This window comes from Varanus komodoensis, unplaced genomic scaffold, assembly GCF_004798865.1.
Source record: "Varanus komodoensis strain SLA01 unplaced genomic scaffold, ASM479886v1 scaffold42, whole genome shotgun sequence".
NCBI classification, from domain to species: domain Eukaryota; kingdom Metazoa; phylum Chordata; class Lepidosauria; order Squamata; family Varanidae; genus Varanus; species Varanus komodoensis.
Window position 1 is genome coordinate 5,231,849 of NW_025335972.1, and position 21,273 is coordinate 5,253,121.

General features: G+C 45.3%; 1 protein-coding gene across 5 annotated transcripts in view; it reads left to right on the forward strand.

Annotated features, from left to right (window-relative positions):
* PDE4A (phosphodiesterase 4A) overlaps nt 1-21,273 on the forward strand; it is a 99,617-nt gene that overhangs the window by 43,645 nt on the left and 34,699 nt on the right. For 4 of the 5 annotated variants that reach the window (XM_044443802.1, XM_044443800.1, XM_044443803.1 and 1 more), the window contains exons 5-6: nt 223-272; nt 7,123-7,235. In XM_044443802.1, the coding sequence (XP_044299737.1) occupies nt 223-272; nt 7,123-7,235 (163 nt within the window). Of the gene's footprint in view, nt 1-222; nt 273-7,122; nt 7,236-13,211; nt 13,494-13,583; nt 13,901-21,273 lie in introns of those variants that run through there. The other variant, XM_044443806.1, reaches the window with a different exon arrangement.

A 21,273-nucleotide genomic window follows, 5' to 3' on the forward strand; every position in this document is an offset into this window, starting at 1 on the left:
AGAATGGCCTCTCTCATCATATTCTCCACTTAAATCCCCTCATGTTTCCATCTCACTCCCTAAGAATAATTAAGGAGGTAATGGATTTGGGGTTTCACCAAGGGCAGTAGCTCCCTACAAACCTGCAGATGTGTTGTCTTACAGCAAGCTGGGTGTGGAAAGGCTGGAGGCTTTCCACTGGACTAGTTTGATCTTGTATCTTTTTCTGTTCTGCTTCCTTAGGAGGTCGCCCATGGGTTGCCAGCCAACAGTTTGCAAGGCCACGCTCTCAGGTAATGAAAGCTTGGTGTTTAGCACCAAAAGGGTCTCTGATTCTGGAGGAGCAACAAGGAGACACACAAAGTCAGCTGCACAGACCTAGCATTATTTCTCAAGGTCTAGGAAAATTTCAGTGGGCTTTTCCCTACTTTTCAAAGCTTATGGGAAGGAGTGACACACACACTCAAAGGGATGTATATACTTTGTTAAAACCAATTCATTGTGTGTTTCGCAGACTGTCAAGCATCTTGTCATGCACTCAATGGAAGTGAATATTTTTACCATAATTCTTTTCTATTTTGACTAGAATACACTAGCACGACTCCCCATCAAAAGGCAGTCAGCAAGTCCACCCTGTGTGGCTTGGAAAAAGTGATGTGCTATGCTGCTTGCAGGTCAAATCCATAGAAATCAGATCTCATTTGAATCTGTTGCACATTTCTCTGACATTCCATCATAGCTGTCCCCCCAAGGATCTACACTCCACAGAGGGAGCAGACAAATGTTCTGCTACTCATACCATCCTCTTTGGGGGGAAAGCTGAAAAGATGGAGGCACTCTTGCAATAGAGGCAAGGTTAGGTGGCCAATTTGGGCCTCAGTTATTGAGCAGGTGACAGCCATAGCGCTCCGTTAGGCAGTTGCATTTCTGCAGGAGACTTTCTAGTCTGGTTGCAACCGATGTTAATTAGTGAGACTGTGGAGTCTTTTGGAATTTCCACATTAATGGTAATTTCTTGTGCCAGCTTGGATTCTCCCCAAGTACAAAACTATTCTTGAAAGGAAATTAAAAACAAACACAGTCACATGCAAAAAGATCGTGCAAGCTGCTAGACCTCAGGTCCTTGTACCTGGTGCAACTTGCATTCTGAAAGGCTAATCTCCTTTGTCCTCTTGAGCATTAGCTTCTCTGCCTGCCATATTGGAATCTTTGTCTTAAAAGATTACAGCACCTGGTCTTGCTGTTTAGGTTCTGAATTCTGAGCTCTTCTGGCTGTGGTGTGGTGTTAGGCAAGCAGAGCTTTGTATGGTGGGTTATTCTGAAAATAACTTCTGTGGCATATAGTACAGGACTGAAGAACATCTGGCCTGTGCATTTTGCTGGACTACAGCTCCCATCGTCCCTGACATTGATTGGGCTAGTGGGAATTCTCCAACAATGCCTGGAGGGTAAAAGATTGCTCTCCTCTGAGTTGTTGTGAGTTATGAGACAAGAAATTCCTCAAGTCAACCCTCAGTTTGGCCTTGGACCCACTACAGAACTTTGGACAAGTAAACTCACACTCAACTTGAGCTGTTGCCCCATCAACAGTGTGGGGACATTCAACTAGTTGTCTGTGGCTTGAATCAATCATTCGCTTTGGAGTTTGGCATGTCCCTATTCAGCCAACATCAGTTAGTTTACACCACGCTCTGGCATTTAGGTTGGTGCTGATTTTGCACCATATGGGACTGGCCATTTTGCTGCACATGTGCTGCTCTCTAGGACACTATTTTTTTGGGGATGTATGTCTTTCCTTGATACTCAAGAGTGTTTTTCACAAGAAATAACAGTGAAATATGTCTTCTGTCATGAAGTGTGAGTTGACCTCCTGTTAAATCCTCATCAGCTACTGAGATCATGGGAAGGTACAGGTCCAGTTGCACCTGTTCATACCTGTTGTTGCTAGTCACAAAGTTGCACCCGATCCATCGCGACCCCATGGACAACATTCCTCCAGGCCCTCCTGTCCTCCACCATTCCCCGAAGTCCACTTAAGCTCACGCTGACTGCTTTAGTGACTCCATCTAGCCACCTCATTCTCTGCCATCCCCTTCTTCTTTTGCCATCTATTGTTCTCAGCATTAGGCTCTTATCCAGGGAGTCCTTCCTTCTCATTAGGTGTCCAAAGTGTTTGAGTTTCATCTTCAGTATCTGGCCTTCTAAAGAGCAGTCAGGGTTCATATCCTCTTAAGACTGACTGGTTTGATCGCCTTGCAGTCCAAGGAGTCTTCTCCAGCACCACATTTCAAAGGCCTCAGTTCAAAGGCTCAGCCTTCCTTATGGTCCAGATTTCACAGCCATACATTGCAACTGGGAAAACCATAGCCTTGACTATACACACTTTTGTTGGCAGGGTGATGTCTCTGCTTTTTAGTATGCTGCCTAGATTTGCCATAGCTTTCCTCCCAAGGAGCAAGCGTCTTTTAATTTCTTGGCTGCAGTCACCATCTGCAGTGATCTTGGAGCCCAGGAAAATCAAATCTGTCACTACCTCCATTTCTTCCCTCTCTATTTGCCAGGAAGTGATAGGACAAGTTGCCATGATCTTAGTTGGGTTTCAAACCAACTTTTGCGCTCTCCTCTTTCACCCACATCAAGAGGCTCTTTAGTTCCTCTTCACTTTCTACCATTAGAGTGGTATCATCTGCATATCTGATGTTGTTGATATTTCTCCCAGCAATCTTAATTCCAACTTGTGATTCATCTAGCCCTGCCTTTCTCATGATGTGCTCTGTACATAAGTGAAAAAGGCAAGGCGACAGTATACAGTCTTGCCAAAGTCCTTTCTCAATTTTGAACCAATCAGTGGTTCCGTGTCCAGTTCTCACTTATGCTTCTTGACCTGCGTACAGGTTTCTCAGGAGTCAAATAAGATGGTCTGGATCTCCCATCTCTCTTGGAATTGGAATGTAAACTGACCTTTTCCAATCCTGTGGCCACTGTTGAGTTTTCCAAATTTGCTGGTATATTGAGTGTAGCACTTTTACTGCATCGTCTTTTAGGATTTTGAATAGCTCAGCTGGAATACTGTCTCCTCCAGTAGCTTTGTTGTTGCTCAGACTTCCTAAGGCCCATTTGACTTCACATTCCAGGTTGTCTGGCTCGAGGTAGGCGACCATCCCATTATGGTTATCTGGGATGGTAAGATCTTTCTTGAATGGTTCTTCTGTGTAATTTTGCCACCTCTTCTTAATCTCCTCTGCCTCTGTCAGGTCCCTGCCATTTTGGCCCTTTATCATGCCCATCTTTGCATGTAATGTTCCCTTCATATCTCCAATTTTCTTGAAGAGATCTCTGGTCTTCCCTATTCTATCGTTTTCTTCTATTTCTTTGCACTGTTCTTTTAAGAAGGCATTCTTATCTCTTCTAGCTATTCTTTGGAATTCTGCATTCAATTGGGTGTATTTTTGTCTTTCTCCCTTGCCTTTTGCTTCCCTTCTTTCCTCAGCTATTTGTAAAGCTTCCTCAGACAGCCATTTTGTTTTCTTGCATTTCTTTTTCTTTGGGATGGTTTTAGTTGCTACCTCTTGTACAATGTTGCGAAGCTCTGTCCATAGTTCTTCAGGCACTCTGTCTATCAGATCTAATTCCTTAAATCTATTTGTCACCTCTACTGTATATTCATCAGGGATATGATGAATATACACTAGTGGCCTAGTGCCTTTCTCTACTTTCTTCAATTTCAGCCAAAATTTTGCAACAAGAAGCTCATGATCTGAACCCCAGTCAGCTCCTGGTCTTGTTTTTACTGACTATATAGAGCTTCTCCATCTTTGGCTGCAGAGCACATAGTCAATTTGATTTCTATGTTGACTGTCTGGTGATGTCCATGTGTAGAGTCGTCTCTTGGGTTGTTGGAAAAGAGTGCTTGCTTTGACCAGCGTATTCTCTTGACAAAATTCTACCAGCCTCTGCCCTGCTTCATTTTGTACTCCAAGGCCAAACTTGCCTGTTATTCCAGTTATCTTTTGGCTTCCTGTTTTAGCATTCCAATCCCCCATGATGATAAGGACATCATTTTTGGTGATATTTCTAGAAGGTGTTGTAGGCCTTCACAGAACCTGTCAACTTCAGCTTCTTCAGCATCAGTGGTTGGGGCATAGACTTGGACTACTGTGTTGTTGAATGGTTTGCCTTGGGTTCAAACTGTGATCATTCTGTCATTTTGGAGATTGTATCCCAGTACTGCTTTTCCTACTCTTTTATTGACTATGAAGGCTACTCCACTTCTTCTGAGGGATTCTTGCCCTCAGTAGTATACCTGATGGTCATCTGAATTAAATTCATCCATTCCTGTCCATTTTAGTTCACTGATTCCTAAGATGTTGATGTTCAGTCTTGTCATCTCTTGTTTGACCACATCCAGCTTGCCTTGATTCATGGATTTTACATTCCACGTTCTTATGGAGTATAGATCTTTGCAGCATCGGATTCTCCTTTCACCACCAGATACTTCTGCAACTGAGTGTCCTTTCAGCTTTGACCCAGTCGCTTCATTCTTTCTGGCATTACTAGCCCTCCGCTCTTCCCCAGTAGCATATTGGACACCTTCCAACCTGAGGGGCTTATCTTCTGGCGTCATATCTTTTTGCCTTTTGGTACTGTCCATCGGGTTTTCATGGCAAGGGTAATGGAGTGGATTCCCATTTCCTTCTCCAGTGGATCACCTTTTCTCAGAGCTCTCTGCCATGACCTGTCCATCTTGGGTGCCCCTGCATGGCATAGCTCATAGCTTCATTGCGCTACACAAGCCCCTTCACCATGGCAAGGCAGTGATCCATGAAGGGGGTTCATGCCTACGTCCAAGCATATAAATTTGTTCATGCAAGTCACAGAATTAAGCTGTGACTTTTCCTCCAACTGGTTTATAACCTGTGTCATAGCTGGAAAGGACTGCTTTGAGTGGGTGCAGGACAGGCTAGACTTGAGGGTGTTGTGCAGTGAGGCTTGCAATCTGTTTGTCCTTAATTGCACCATAATCTGCAGATGGTGGCAATTGATGTGATTCTAAGTTTTGTTTTGAGCTGCAAACTTTCATCAGAGTCATGGAGTTTTCTTGAAAAGCAATGACATTTTGTTGAGCTAGAAACTGTAGGAAATCTCATTGACTTAGCTGAAGAGTGGGTAGCATTTAGCATAGGAATTAAACCCAACCTCACCCAACCCGACACTCTACAAATATGTTAGGTAATATCTATCATCCTGAGCCAGTAGGCACCAGGTTAAGGAAGGCTGTGTGGGACTCACCCCAATTTTGCCTTATTGTCCTGCTCTCTAATAATTAAGTGTTGCCTCTTGCTTGCCATCTGCTCTTCCCTCCCAAAATAAAGGAAGGCCATAGGTAATGAGTTCAGCTTGCTTTCCCCAAGTACTGCAGCTTCTACAGTAGCAGAAGCAAGAGGCCCACCTACAGTCAATGATGTGGTTTGCACAGCATGCTATACCATGGTGGGTTGTCGCCATGGATGGTTGTAGAGTGGCTTTTCTTTGAGGTTTGTTTTTTTGCCTACAGTCTGCCCTGAGAATCCACAGTTTGTACTAGGGTTTTTTAGGGTGGCTTGGTTGATGTCTGAACCCAGCAGAGTCACTTCAGCACGCGCTCTTTAAAACCATGAAAGAGCTACCTGGAAAGAGTCATGAAAATCTCAACTGGCCACTTCTTGTGATTTCACTAATGACATTCTGTCTCTCGTACATCTTGAAACAACACTGAACAATTTATTCCTCCACTTCCCTTCTCCCTAGATAGAGACATCATTTTTTCATCCTTGGGGAGATTTGTGCCAATTTGACATGTTTTTTTTCCATTTTGGGGAAATTTGCATATATGTAACTTTATTTTGTTATTTTAAACTTTACTCAAATTTATGCCAGTTCAACCTTTTTCCATCTTCAGGGAGATTTGTACATATTTAACTCTTTTTAAAATTCTTTCAAAGGGATTTGGGTAAATCAGCTTAAATGCTGTAACTAACTTTAACATGATAGCAGGGTAAATTGCTGAAATTGTGCAGTGAAGGCCAATGGGGTACCTGCCAAAAGTGGGCAGAAGATTTAAGGGGGAAACAAACCACAGTAAGGCACACAGCACCTGACTGGGAGTAATGTAGGTTTGTGAGTGAACAACAAACTCACCATAGTTTATTTTCTGGGTAATTCATTGTGTCAAGTGAAACATCCCAGCAGCTTGAGCTGCACTGTCCTCCATGGATTGCACCCACATAAAATCATTGTATGCTTATGATCATGTGCCCCACCTTTTATTCCTGCCATTCAGCAGTGTGAGATATATTCATCTCTTTCTCAACTGCAGTCCAGCAGCTCTTGATCCTGGAGGACTTGATGCAAACATGTGAAGAAATAGGGGGAGAAAGCCACTAGCACTTCTGTTTCCTTGCTTGTTACCTCATCCAAAATGGCTACCAATTCTGCATCTCCCAAGGAGAAATGACAGAATTGTTATATTTTATAGTGTTTTGAAAGAGCTGCAATAAGGAAATGTAGCTTTAAAAGCTGGGGACAAATGTGGTTAATAAATAGTATTAATGGCTTTCACTGCTCTGGTGGAGATGGTCATTCCCACAGCCTTTGTACCAGTTGAGCAAGTCAGAGCGGGTCATGCTGGAAGGATTTTAGAAGGACACAATGGTGAGAACACTGTGGGTCTCTGAGTCTTGACTGAAGTACTACACTCTCAGTTCCAAATGTGCTGTTACCTTTACCCCAAGCTTGCACAACTTAAGATGGACTGAACACGTCCCTCTAGTCCATCATGCCCCTTGTGGCCTCCACCACCTGCATCCCCAGGCAGGCAGCAAAAACAGGACTGGTCCAACCCCAGGCAATGATTGGTGGACCACAGGGTGAGCAGGCCTAATTTGAGATCATCCTGCACCTTCTGCTCTAGAAAACTCCTCCAGGGACACCATTCCTGCCCTAGCTGTATCTCATTGTAATGAACCTGACTTCAAGGAGGTTCCTGAACTGTATGCGATAGGCAAGGCAAGAGGAGCCTTGAAGGGAGCTTCTTCTTTCCTTATGGGATGCTCAGTCTGTCACTTGGAGCTAACGTTGTGCTTTCTTCTTTCACTACTCCTGCAGAAGAGACATACCAGCAGCTGGCCAGAGAGACCTTAGAGGAGCTTGACTGGTGTCTTGACCAGCTGGAGACTATTCAGACATACCGCTCTGTCAGCGAGATGGCATCCAACAAGGTAGGATGATGTTTGGCATATTCAGGAGCTCCACCCTAGCTTCCCTGGTGGCATCCCTCTCCTTGTGCCATCAGGTCCTCTCAAAACCCTCACCCACTTTGAACATGTTCACCCCACATTCATCTCCTCTCTATTAATCTTTTATCTGGGGCTATGCAGCAAAATGATGCTGCCTGCACTGCTTTTGTGCCCTGTTCCAGCAGCCAGACCTTTCTCCACTGTACCTCATTCTATTTCCCCTCTCCCTCAGCATGCTCAGTCCTCGTGGAGCTGTTTCTGCGGTTTTCCCAGTAGGGTTTTACAAGTTGCTGTATATATCCTGGTCAAAAAAACGCCAATTGTCCTAGCAAAACCCCTTTTGGAAGGGAGCCTGAAAATGGGGTGAGATGTGCAAAATAAAAATAAAAAGATGAGGATCTCACTGGATTTCTGCTGTCCCCCTTCTTTAGTGAACAAAGATAACCGATGACCTTGCTTTCCCTTTACAAGCTCACCTTCTGACAACAGTCAAGAGATACCTGTTACTGTCAAAAAAGAGATAGGAATCTCTGAGGGCAAAAAATGACTAAAAGTGGAGTGGGAAGCTGAAATGAACTAAAAAGGCTCATGACACCTACAGAGAACCACTAGCTCATGATAGTCACCCCAATGGTCCACTTGGGCTTGTATGGGATGGCTGGCACTGGTGGCGGCCTGGACAATCTTGGCAAGAGCCACAGGGGGCTGTGCCATTCTTGCCAAGAGGCTCATTCACTGCTTCCCTTCATCCACGATGGGGACAGTTGCCTGAGTTTGGGTGACATGACAATCCCTTGCAGATTGTGGGTTGTTCTTGAATCATTGGTTCTAATTTAGGACAGCCCCTAAGACAAGCCACTGGCTGCCCATGAACAAGCCTCCCTGCAGGAAACAGCCCAAAATCACATGGCTCAGTACCCCACCACGGCTTATGAGTCACACTGGCTTATCATGTCGTGCAAACCCAAATAAAATTTCCCCCAGCAACAGCTCCTATACAAAATGTCAGCGTGATGGTCTGTAGACACTGTCAATAGCAGCAGCAAGCTTTGTAGGGCTCCATCCTCTCAAGCCAGGTGAAATGAGCTGGACAGAAGCAGGGACCAGCAGTGTGGACTCCAGATGTTTAAGGATCCTTGGACAAGATGCCCACCATGACCCCCCCTCAATGAGACTGCCTTCTCCCCACCAGCTGCTCTTGCTCCTCATCCTCCTCCTCTTCACTGCTGGCACTTGCCTGTTGGACAGACAGGGAGGCAGGGAGCAAACCAACGGGGCATCTTCTCTCCACAACGACTGTCTTTGGGGCCAGAGTAAAAGACTGGTGAGCAAGCAGGTTCCAGTGGTGAAGAGGAAGAGGCTTCTGTCAGTGGGTCTTTGGCAGATGCCCAAGCATAGCTATTCTTGGTGCTGCACTGGGCATGCATTAGGTCTTATGGGGCTCACAGCTACCAGATGAGATGTGTACAGCTGTGTTGTGTACAGCTGGTGCCATTCTGGCTACGTAAGCTGCACTCACTTCCTGAACATAGGCATTAATGGGAATGAAGATGATGGTACAGCATTTTCTCTCTCTTCCTGCCCGCTGTTGCACACATCCATCTCTGCAGTTTTAGCAGCTGTAGGTGGTAGGTGGTGCCCATGCTGTGGGCTCCTGCAACACTTGGGGGCCTTCTCAGACAGAAAGCGAAGTTTAAATGTGTCTTGTGACAAGCCCTGTTGCATTTGGGAATTGAATTTTGGAGAGGAAAATGGTAAAACTCTTGAGTGAATCACAGCTCCCACTGGCAAATTAACAGGACCTTATCAAAGAAAACCCCCTCCAAACCTTTTAGGAAACACACACACATCTGGTTTGGCCTTAGAATTGCAATGTAATAAATTGAAGTTGAATTTATTAGAGTGGTTATATCCCATCTTGCACACTACAAGGCAAATTACATATGATGAATTATATTGCTGTTACCATGGGTGGGAAGGGAGGAAATCATATGCTAACACTACTTAGCATGCAAAAAAATTCTCTCCCCGGCATGTTTCACTGTACTGTGTGCATCACTTTTTTTTTTTTTTTGGTGCCTGGCTTCTTGCCTCAGCTGTAAGGGCCAGCTGTAGTCCTACAGCCAACCACAGGACGTGTGTTTGGAGTCTGTTGTTAGAGAGACTTATGACAGCAGGTAGCTGACTCTCACTTAGAGGAGAGCTAAGCACACTAGGGGTGCAAGAAAGGAGCTGTTTATGTGGCCAAGTATGTGGATGGACAGAGCTTTAATGGAAGCCTGTTAAGGTATCTAGTCAGAAATGACCAGGTTCATATGACTCAGCCAATATCTAAGTGTACGTGTCCTTCTTACGTGTTTGCTTATGGCTTGCCATCCTTTTCATTTTGCGGAAATCAATCCTGTGAACATCCATGCTAGCACTTTTCTTGAGTTGTTTTCATGGAACTGAAGGTTGCATACCACTGACTAGACTTGCCTGCTTATCTACAGTACTCCTTATCATCCCAAGGCTATTTCTGTTCCCTTGCTCTTATTTTCCGTTTGACACTGGTAAGTTTAAATTTGCAAATGAACAGTAGGTTTGGTATTGGTTGCAAGCAAGGTCCAAGGCAGATGTAGGGTAGGAAAGTCATGCTGGATCTGAGAGATGGGGAGAACAAGAACAGCATCTGCTCATGTCTTCCCACCCACACACTCCTGCACACACTTTGAGCTACTAACAGTTTCATGGTGGAGAGCTGTGGGAAGCTTACAGGATAGGTTAAAGTTAAAACCTCCTCCCAGATCATCACTTCTCTCCCACCTTCTAATAAACTCATGGGCCTGCTAATTAGCAAAGTGTAAACTGCATGAGATCTCCCATGTCATTTCTGGTTTGGCCCTGAATCCACCATCTACTGTTCTGGAGAGGCAAGAGCATTGCATTCTGGGTAAATTCATTGGTGGGTCAAGGGACGATATAGGATCTTTTGAAGTAGCAATTCAGTCCTGAGAGAAAAGGTACTTGAGGAAGACTTTTATGGGGTAGGTCTTTCTTTAACTTAGAAGTGAAATTGGTTACACTGCAAGACATATGCCTGCATCTAATTTGGAGGAAAAAATCCAGATGCATAGCTTTGGACTGGAACAGTTCTTCTGGCCAGGAGGGCTCTGGCAGTGTTGACAACAGGTTGCAATGCCTACCTGTAAGCCTTTTTCTCATTCTCTGCTTCCCTCCCTCAGCATCAATCCAACAGTTTGAAGATAATCATACTGACCTATCTTACAGGGCTGTTGTAAGGATAGCAGCATGTTAGGAAGTGCTTTGAACACTCTATAAAGTGCTCTCTGAATGCTAAGTATTATTATCTCTTGCAAGTAATCACTCGGCCTGCCGTTTCAAGGGGCCATTTTGTGCAGACACTGTTCCTCATATGGGTAGCAGTTCATTCCCATTCATTTTGATACAGCAGTTGCAAAACAGGAATTTCTCAGTGGAAGCTATTTCTGTCTCCCATTTCTCTACTCTTAATGATGCCCAATGCACTGCCTGTGGTTATTATCTCAGTTTGCTGTATGGTAGGGTGGCCTTTGACTAAAAACAATAAAAACAAACAGCCTTCCCCTTACCAGCCTTCCCCTTACCAGCAATGGTTTCCTGACAGGTGATATCTTGCATATGTGACATATTTGCCCTCATCCCATTTGATCACCAATGTCCTTCCTGCTTTTGGGAACAACTCTTGAAGAACATGTGTCCCTTTAGCTAAGCATTCCTTAAGAAGAAAATATTTATGTGGGGATGGACACCTCAAGTTCAGGACTTACCTGTGGCATGAGCTGCAGACTAACAATTGTGCCCCAGGATCCCTTGTAATGTCATCACGTGCATCAATGTACCACCTCCTGCTCTGAGAGTTACTTCCGGTCATCCTTTCTGTAATTGCAGTGGATTCTAGAATGCCCTTTCTAGGTCAAATGATGCAACAGGATGTTTTGGGTTGGCCATATCTAAAGCAGTAAGCCTAAACTTAACCTAAATAGGTTAAGTTTCCTGCCTCACCATTCACAGATTTTTGCCTGTCTTTGAGAAAACCAAAATTTATTTTATTTATTTAAGACATTTGTATGCCGTCTTTTGCGACCTGCACGTTTCTGCTGAAGTAGGTCATGTTGCTCACCTTAAGCTCCAGATGCCATATGAAAAGAGGTTGTTTTCCCATTTGAGGACAGCAAGTGAGAAAGCCGACAAGCTTGGGGGCAGGAGAATGCCAGGAGACAAGGGGGTACTGTGTTTTCCAGTCTTTTCTAAAAATAGGGCAGGGAACTTGAATTCTGATCGTCTGTTAAGCTCCAGACAGGAAGCATGTCTTGTGTCTGTTTTGTGTCAATGGGTACATGTGATCATGTTACATTTGCATTGTGCAAAGGCACGCTAGAGCTTGCTCTGTGTAGGTTGGGAAGGGGTATTCCAGTCAGATATTCAGTTTGTCCTACTGGAACAGTGCGGTGGGGGAGCCCAGTGTCCTGTTGAAGGTCCTTTTGTCTTCCCGCTGTACTCTGTCTCATTTTCAGGTTGCTGCATCTGGAAAATGGAGCCCCAAGAGCAAGATATACAAGGGTTGTGGGCAGCGGTATCTTCAATGCCTACATTTCTTTGCTCTTACCATAGCTCAAGGGTGTGCACTAAAAAACCAAAGGTTCCACCAGTGTTCTTTTTTTGGCAGGCAGGGGAAGGAAGGCGTTGTTGCTGTGTTTGTGTCAGGGAAAACACATCCACTGAAAGGAGCTTGGACTCTCTCTATATATATATACCAGCTCCACCAAATACTAGTCTGTCAAGCAGCCCCTGGATGGGAAACTCTTGGTACCATACTGACCTGATTTTTTATACTCTGTTGCCAAGGAAAGAAGAGTGTATAGTGCAGTAGGGTCTATTACAGCAATTTTTCTCTGCAATTATGAAAATTCAGTGTCAGATACCTCTTTAGAAGCAAAATCAATCCAGCAGCTATAAAAGACCAGAAGCCAAGTTGCGATGGCATCAAGATGTCAACACACATAAGCAGAAAGCGTCTAGATTTTGATGGCTGCATGATCATGTGAACACAACATACCTGCAAAGTAGGCCATTGCTGCAGCTGCTGTCACAACTGTACTCTCACTTCTACAAACTGGACCAGTGACTTCCTGCTGCTTCCTCCTCTCCCCCTCCCAAATATAATCTGATTCCATGTCCTTCTTAGTTTGCAAGGCTATCGTTACCAGCTCTGAGTGGCTCCTGGTCAGAATCAGTGAGCAGAATGGCAGGTCACCGGCCTCTGGCCCTTGCCCCCGCTCAGTTCATGCTGCCCCCAGTCCCATCAGAGAGCAGGTGGAGCATAATGGAGTCTCAGTTTCCAGAGACCAAATTAAGAGCTTCGGGCTTCTCTTCTGGAGGCTGGAGTTAGGAGCTGAATGGGAGATAGTGGCTTGCTGAGAGCTTTTCTTTCTGCCTCATTTTCAGCCGTTTCCTTCCCCTTGCAAAGAGAAGCTGGGTTACTCGGTCACCATCTGTGGAACATTCTTAGCCTCACCATGTGCTCTGTGGGTTGTTGCAGATGGGGTGGCTGGAGCTTTGAAACTTGGATTAATGTGGACCCTTGCAGGGCAGCACCCTCTCTTCCCGTTCTCCCGTCCCCCTGCAATTCACCAAATTTGTTTGGCCAGCTCCCTCTTATGGGCTCCTTTAACCACCTCCTCCCTCCCTCCCGCCCCTCCCCTCCCCTCCCCTCCCTCGCTCATTGCCACCTGACATCATATCCCATCCACCCAGTGCTGCAGTGAGAGAAACGCAGGCGCATGCACACACACACACACTCACACACACCAGCACGCGCCAAGTCGGGGATGCAGCTGTAGCTGAGGCCATACTAGGAGGTACCGTCTCCGTGGTGACCGCTGCCCTCCAACACACACCCGAGAGATGACGAGGACGTGCCTCTTAGCAATGCAGTTTCTGCCTTGTTAGCTGGATGACTGCCATGTGGTACCCAGAAATGGCTGGGAATCTCCTGCTTGCTCCACCTGAACGAGATCGTTCATCTGTGCAGTGACTCTGCCGGCTGCTTCCTTCACCCTCTCTCCTCTTCTTCCTTGGCTGCAGGACTTTTTCTTCTCTCCCTCTTGTGCAAGATGTGACTGGAGAAAGAGCAGGAGGCATATTCTCCGAATTGAGAGGGGGCTTATGTTTTGCTCATAGCCGGAGCAGCATTGCACTGTGGGTATTTCCTTCCTCATCTGCAGTACAGCCAGAGACGTGGGGCTTTTTCAGGCTTTGGCCTAACTTGCATCTCTCCTCGATCCATAGCCCTTTTGTTGGGGTACCAGAAGGGAGCAGCAGAGATGTGAGGGTCCTCGAGCGGGGCAGGTTGGCCAGCAAGAGCCATGCCAGGCCCAAACCTGCTCATGGAAAGAATGGCTTTGAGATATTAACCCCTTCCTTTCCTGCCAACACCAAGGAAAGGGGCACCGCAGATCAGCCTCCTGCCTGGAGAGAGGGAATACCACGTTGGTGGGTAATCCAGTGAGCTTCTAACGCCCATTGGCAGAGAACGGAAGATGCCCTTAGTGGATTTTTTCTGTGAGACCTGTGCGAAACCATGGCTGGTTGGCTGGTGGGACCAGGTAATCTGGATGTACCTGGGTGTGGGTGGGTATGCATGTGGAAGGATGGGGGGGGTGGGTTGGGTGTGTTTGCATGAGAGAGAGAGAAAGAGAGAGAGAGAGGGAAAGACGTTTTGATGGGGGTGAATACCTAATGTTCTCACCTCACTGGCAACTCTGGTGAGAAAGGTCAAGGGAAACCAAGGGACAGCTGGGCACCATCTGTCTGCTGCAAGCACAATGTTGCTCAGAGTGAATGGGGAGTGCCTGGCTGGTGCGGGGATGCCAGTGTGGCATGCTTCCTGGCAAGGTCAGGAATGGGCACAGATAGGAGTGCTGCCAGCAACAGCCGGTCCCAGGAGTGTGGGGTGCCATGCTTGCCCTTCCTGGCTGCCCACAATGTCACATTGGAGCTGCTGTCACTTCTGAACTGCCCGTTCTCCTTATGGCTGTATAGATGTACAACCTTGGTAGCCCTTCTGCCTCTAACCCTCTCTGGGCTTGCAAGCATCAGAGGAGAGACCTCGTAGAGAGTGTCTGCTGTCCTTTACCTTGACTCTATGTGCCGTTGCATGAAGCAGCTCTGTGGAACTGGACATGTTTATCTGCCTGAAGTCCATGTCTGCTTCTGAAGGTCTTTGGGACTATAGTTCATTTTGTTTGTGTGGGCCAGCTGAGTGGCATCGTGCATGCTTGGGATGTGATGGTGTCTGGATGTGTGTGTGTGAGAAGTATGACTCTGTATCAACAGCTCAGTTTTGTTTATTTGAGGATATGCAGCTTTTGCAGATGCTGCCTACCACAAAGGATTGTGGGTTGTCAGGGTTGTGTGTCAGATGGGCCTGTAGAGGTCACAAAGAATTTTGGACCACACGTGTGCCCTTTATTTTCCTCGCTTAATTAACTTATTCTGTATCACTGGATATGAATTTCAGAAATTAGCTTCTTATCCATTTGTATCTTGAATCTTACTGCGTGCTTCCAGCACAAGGATTTTGTGTCTTGAATATAAGTCAACAGTTCGTGCAGGTTTCGAGAGGTATCCTCTTACCTGTAGACATTTGGGGGCTGAATGTCATTGTGCTTCCCTAGAGGTCACTATGAAAGTGTTGTCTGTGTCTAGGATGTGAGTGTGCATGGCTATCAGTGCCCTGCATGTGTGCCTCAGCAGAACTGTGTGTGTGCTAAGAGTTATCAATGGGATTGTGTATATTCATGTGGTTTGTTGGGGCTATGCAAGGAACAGTGTGTCTGCGTGAGATGGCAGCATGCCGGAAATTTGTGGGTGTGTGCCGTTGGGTGTGGTGAGACAGAGGTGTTGACTGAACTACATTTCTCCAAATGCGGGGAGATAAAATTGTTGGGCTGTAGTTGGTAGCAGACTTGCAGCACTCCATGTATCTTAGCAGCAAAACACTGAGGAATGTTACCAACACTTTGGTTGACCACTGGTTACCCAGAGTTGAGAACAAAAGTTGCCTAAATCTACAAAGTGGATCCATGACTAATCTGGGTTTTGAATGTAAGCACTCTAGGCTACCCACTGGACTTTGTTTGGACCTCAGTAGATCTTATGCTTTCACAGATTCCCTTATTCTGTCACATTGGCTCCAAAGGTGGCTGAAGGAAGGAACCAGACAACAGAGACAAAGAGCTTTGGTGAAACCAAGCCAGTGGGATAGGGGGTGCTGTTAGGGTAGGCAGCCTGTGTTTTCCATTGGGGCTAATGGGTTTATTTTTCTTCAGCTCAGTTTCCTTGCAGTGAACAGTTTTCAAAGGAGCTGCAACTGGGAAGGAGGCAGAGAAGTCTTCTCTTTGTAGATGCTGCTCTACCCCCTCTCATGTGCTCTACAGTATGGGAACTGACCTTAAGGGGAGAACATTTTCAGTTGGTTTGGGATGGTTGGACCAAGGTGCAAATTCTTGAACAGTTCTTTTTATTTGAGATTATTAGGATGGATTTGTTTCCTGTGAAATTTAAGTACATCCTGGTAATTATCTACAGGTAGCAATGTAGATTGCAGATTAGTTTTTAAACAGATTTCTGCCTTACAGGCCTGGGCCTCAGAGCCTTAGCAACTCCCAGGACTCAAAGCCTGGCTTACTGAAGAGCTCAGTTCTTCTGGGAAATCACCCCTTGACCAGTTTTTCTGGGGTCCTTAATACAGTAAAAGTGTCCTTTATGTTATGTGGCAGTTCCAGCGTTTAAGAAAAGCTGACAGAAATAGCACTACCTCTCTACCTCTGGTTCCTTGAGCACTTTATAAAGAAGGCAGGTTGAGCTGTTGGTAGGTGGTGGTGAGAACAGTGCTGAAGCAGAGTCTGTGGTGGAGCTGGGAATCCTGACTTCTTGCCGGAAACTTTATTTTCTAGGCTCTATCCACACTGTTGGGTGCATGCCAACCTTCTGTTTCCACATGCAGCTTTCAGTGAGGAAATCAAAATTCTTAACCTCCATTTCAGCTGCAAAACAACAGATGCCAAAAGGCACATGCCAAGTTCAAAAGAGGATCTGTGCATGCAGTACCTCTTGGCTGTGTCAGGCCTATTATAGCAACATATTCTTGGGCCATTACCCCATTTTGCTTTCTTGTTCCACAGCATCACACTGTATCTTTGCAGAATCACTGTCACTTTGTTAATGAGCTTGTGGATGCTGTGGGTGATAGAACTGCCAAACCTCATTCCCTGCTCCTTCAGATTCTTCTTTCCTGAGTCTTCATTCCCAGAGTTTGGTCCTTAAACATTAAACCTCCATAAGACTCAAGATTTCATTGAATGTAATTTAAACCCTAGAATTCAGGATTCATGATCCTCCATCCTGTGATGATCAGAGGGAGAACAACTGCAATCTACAGAAAGTTTTTCAGTTCTTGTAAAATATAGGGGAGAAGTTTAGGAATGAACATGTTTTATGCCTAAGGCAAAATATCCAAAAGGCACCTGTGCTCAGGCTTGGAGTTGTACTAACCTAAAAATTCTGGGGAGGGAGCAACAATGAAGTAGAGAGCAGTCAATCTGGTTTGCAGACCATTTAAAAAATGTAAATTGTTTTTTAATTGCTTTCTTTAAAAAAAAAAGGCAAAGCAGACCCAATCCTCACCTAAGCTATAGGCCCACTTCTGGATAATTAACATGGGGTTCAGTTTATGAAGAAAGTCTCCCATTCTAGCTGCACTGAAATGGGCAGGCTTCATGATAATTCCAGTGGAATTCTCAAAGGATGGGCTTGGTCCACTGACCAGATCTGTTGTGTTTCCTTTTGTTGCCTGTTCTGATGTCCATCATCTGCCAGCTGAGATGATGAGTGCTCACACCAGTGCTAAAGCTATCCTATGTTGGCAACATACAGGTATGTGAGGGGATATCACACGGAGGTGGGTAGAGACCTGTTCTCCCCTGCAGAGGAAGGCAGGACGCGCTCCAACGGAGCAAAGCTCAGGGAACCCAGGTTCCCTTTAGATGCCAGGAAGCACTTCCTGACTGTTAGGAGCCCAAGGGTGTGGAATGGGCTTCCACAGGAGGAAGTTGAGGGTCCATTGGTGAGGGTGTTCAAAGATAGGCTGGACATGCCCATGGTGGGCACGTCATGAGCGGAGCCGCCTGGAGCCGGGGGTCAGACTAGATGGCTCGGGAGATCCCTTTTGACTTGCTCTGTTTCTATGTTTCTATCCTTGCTTTATGGCCTTTCGCACTTTCATCACCAAAACCATCTTGCTATGGACATCTGAGACTGAAATACATCTACCCCGGATCCTTAGATCATCTAGGGAGGTCCTTCACCATGAGCCACCTTTAAAGGAAGTGAAGTGGGTGGCTATGAGGGGAAGGGTCTCCTCAGCCATTAATGGAAACAGTTCCCCCGGGAGATATGCCTGGTGCCAACATTATATATGTTTCAGCACCAGGTTAAAACCCACGCCATTTTAACTGTTGACTATATTATTTGGTTTTATATTGGCTTTTAAGACTTATTGGTACATGTGGAGTAGTTGTTCAGTTGATTTTTAATTATTATGCTTTGTTTTATTTATTGTTGATTTGTACATACCTGTTGAATTTTATTGTTGTATGGATGTCTCGTGACAGGCATGTTTGTTTTAAATCTGTTTTTAAATTGAATGTTGCATTGTACATTGTTTTACTAGAATTCTGTACACCATTCTGAGAGGGCTGTTCTAATCAAACAGTATAGAAATGCTCAAATAAATAAATAAATAGTATGTTGGAGGCCAAATTCCTTCTACTTTTGTCTTGGGGACTGGAACAGTTCAGTTGCTGTGGCATAAACGCTGCATGGACCCAGTCACTCCCACCCAAACTTCTGGAATCTGAGATCATAACTATTTCTCTCTCAATGTTGCAAAACATGTCTGTCTGTATGTATATCCTACACTTCCTTCCGGGCAAGATATATGGCAGTTATCCTAGTTTGATCCCCACAACCATCCTGTGAAGTTGGCTAAGTCGTGAGAAGGAGGCTGACCCAAGGTCCCAGAGTAACCAGGTCTTTTCAGTCAAATGCCAACAGCATTGAATTGAGTCTGTTCACTGTATCAGAGGTCTTTAACACTCCAAACTCACTCCAGGTTTCTCTCAACCTATTATCTAGATTTTAATTTTTAACTGTTTTTCTCTCTTTTTCTCAGTCTCCTTCCCTTTCTTTTATTTTTCTCTCTTTTTTCCTCTGGGGAAAAAAGCCCACCTTAATATCAATCTCCCCCCTCCCCCCCCTTCTATATATGATGCTGATACTGTTAGTGAGATCTACCTGAGACCAAAGGTTGCTGCATAGTCCATGCTGGTCCATTCCTTATAATCCATCTAACTTACTCATAGCCTCTTGGGACTTTGGGCCTTTTGGGGGTTGCCCTCCAGATTCCATTCTTTCAAGCTCAGGGACAGCATCCTTTCAGAGTTGCTATGTATGGGTCAGGTTTTTTTTTTAATCTATGCAACCTCTCAAATGGGCTCCCTCTGTTGATCTGACAGTGATGTGGGCAAAGTGCTTACTGCCCCACCCCATCTATTTCTCCCTTGCTGCAATGGGCTGCTTCTACTGAACAGTGTTTTCCAGTATAAATTCTGACCTAATTTGCTGTGTGCAGCGCCAGACTGCACAGGCTGTATTCTTTCCAGTTCTTTCAGGGAGCTCTGCCTCACCACTCCTCCTAGCTGTATATGCCTGTATATGGGGTGAAATGTCTATGCATGTGCATGTGTTACTTGAATGCTTCTACCATGAACAAGCCATCTTCAGTGGCTGAGGAGCCTTTAAAGAAAGCAGGTGTGTTTTGTTCCCCCAGTTCTGGAAGAGGGGAAAGATTCTGAAAGATTAGGGAAAGAGAACGAGGGGCATTTATGTTGGTAAAGAGAGAAACTGCAAGATTTTCCAACTGATTAGGAAAAAAAGTATAATGCAACCACTTTGATTTTGCACTTTAAGAGACAATCCTATGCAAGTGTAGAGAGAAAAAAGGCCTACTACTCCCAGTATGCATCAGACAACATAGCTGACTATGTGACACAGTGGTTAAGAGCACAGGACTCAGGCGATCCAGGTTCTAGATCCCACTCAGTCATGGAGCCAGCTGGGTGCCTTTGGGTTAATCACAGATTCTTAGGCCAACCTACTTCGCAGGGTTGTTGTTGTGGGGATAAGATGGAGAGCAGGAAGAGAAGTATGATGTAAGCTGCTTTGTATTTTTTGTAAGAGAAAGACAGGATATAAATCAAATTAACAGTCCTTTTTTCTTTCTACTTTTGCAAAGGATTGTACCCTTAGTCAGTCTAGATCCCAGTAGTAATACACAATGGGGTGGGGGTGGAGGAGAGCATAGCATTGTTGCAGGGGAGAGAGCTATACTTTTAATATTAAGGATGTACATGATGGTGTTGAGCAGTTGCACCATCCCACTTAGAGAACTAGACTTTGGACATCTGGTTGAAAGCAGACCAAACTGCTCCTTACTCCAGGCTCTGAGCATTATCACTCTGTGGGGTTCTGGATCTGTAAAAGACTATGTACCTGTCATGCAGTTGCACATCCTTTCCAAAGCAGGCCCATCTTGTCAGAGGGTAATAACAGCCATTGCTTTTCAGAAAATTGCAAGTTGTAGCACAACAAATTGGGAAATTGTGGGTGCCAGCAAATCACCTGATCCAGCCCCTATCCCTTAGGTAGGATGTTGTACACCAATCGTTTCCAAGTTACATAAGATGACATTTGAAAGCCACATTATTGCCATGGATTCCCATGCCAGCAAAAAGTTTTGGGCTGGCTGTCCCTATCCAGGTAGCTCTCTTCAGGGATGCTGAATATAGTTTTAGCACTTGCTGTCTGTTCAAACCTAGGCATGCCATCTCTGTGCCTCACAGCAGGGGTGCAGCAGCTTAGGTCCAGGAGGTCTCAGAAGGCCATGCCCCTTTCTGCCAGTAACTGATAGTTCAGTTGCTTTTTTGTGCAGTTTTTTCTCCATTTGAAAAGTAGAAATGCCACCTGTGTTTCCTGATAGAGCTGTAAACTCCCCCCACCCCAGTTTGCCTTTGCCCCCACCCAGTACTGGAGCGGGGCTCCCAGAGCATCTCTGGAATGGAATTTGGTCCTCGATCTGAAAGGTGTTCTGTACTGCAATTTACAGGGTCAACTGAACTGATGTCCTTTTCTTAGGTGGCTGTGGTGAGTGTGAGGATATTTTTGAGAAGGGGAAAAAGTGGTCTTCATGCTTTCAGCCTTTCTGGTTGGCCCTGTCACCTTGATTTCAGAAGCTGGCCACATATGACTGTAGTCTCCTAAGCCGTGATAGCACTTGTCTCCAAAGAAGGTGTGTTATGTGTGTGCATGTACTCTTGTTTTGTGTGTGTGTGTGCACACCTAAACACAGTGTATCAGCTTGTTCCATCGCTGAACTGCACCTACAGATAGGCAGCATTTTCTGTGTTCAGTTTATCGGCTTTTCCAAATGATCATTTTATAGGTCAATAAAAACATAATCATTGCTCATTTGTTTCATGGGATCCAGATATTGTTTCTTGACTGCTGTTTTCCCAGCCCTTAACCTGCAATATACTGGGAAAGAGTAATATGCTAGGAAATTGTGCATCATTTGTTACTTATCATTATGGTTTGGAGCACTGTCTATAATGTTGCTGCGCAAGTGTTATGGCCACCTGTTGCATAATGCTGGTGACGTTTAGTGAGATAATTGCCCCCATGCATTTGCTGTGATCTTAAGCAGCACCCCACTTAAGAGACTTGCATCAAAGGTAAAGCTAAAGCGATCCATATAGCGAAGGCTGCTAGCAATTTATTTCTCTCTTACTTATAAAAGGCAACTAGAATTCAGACTGTTTTTGAAACTTCCGGGGAATTTCCTGCTGAGGTGAAACAGAGA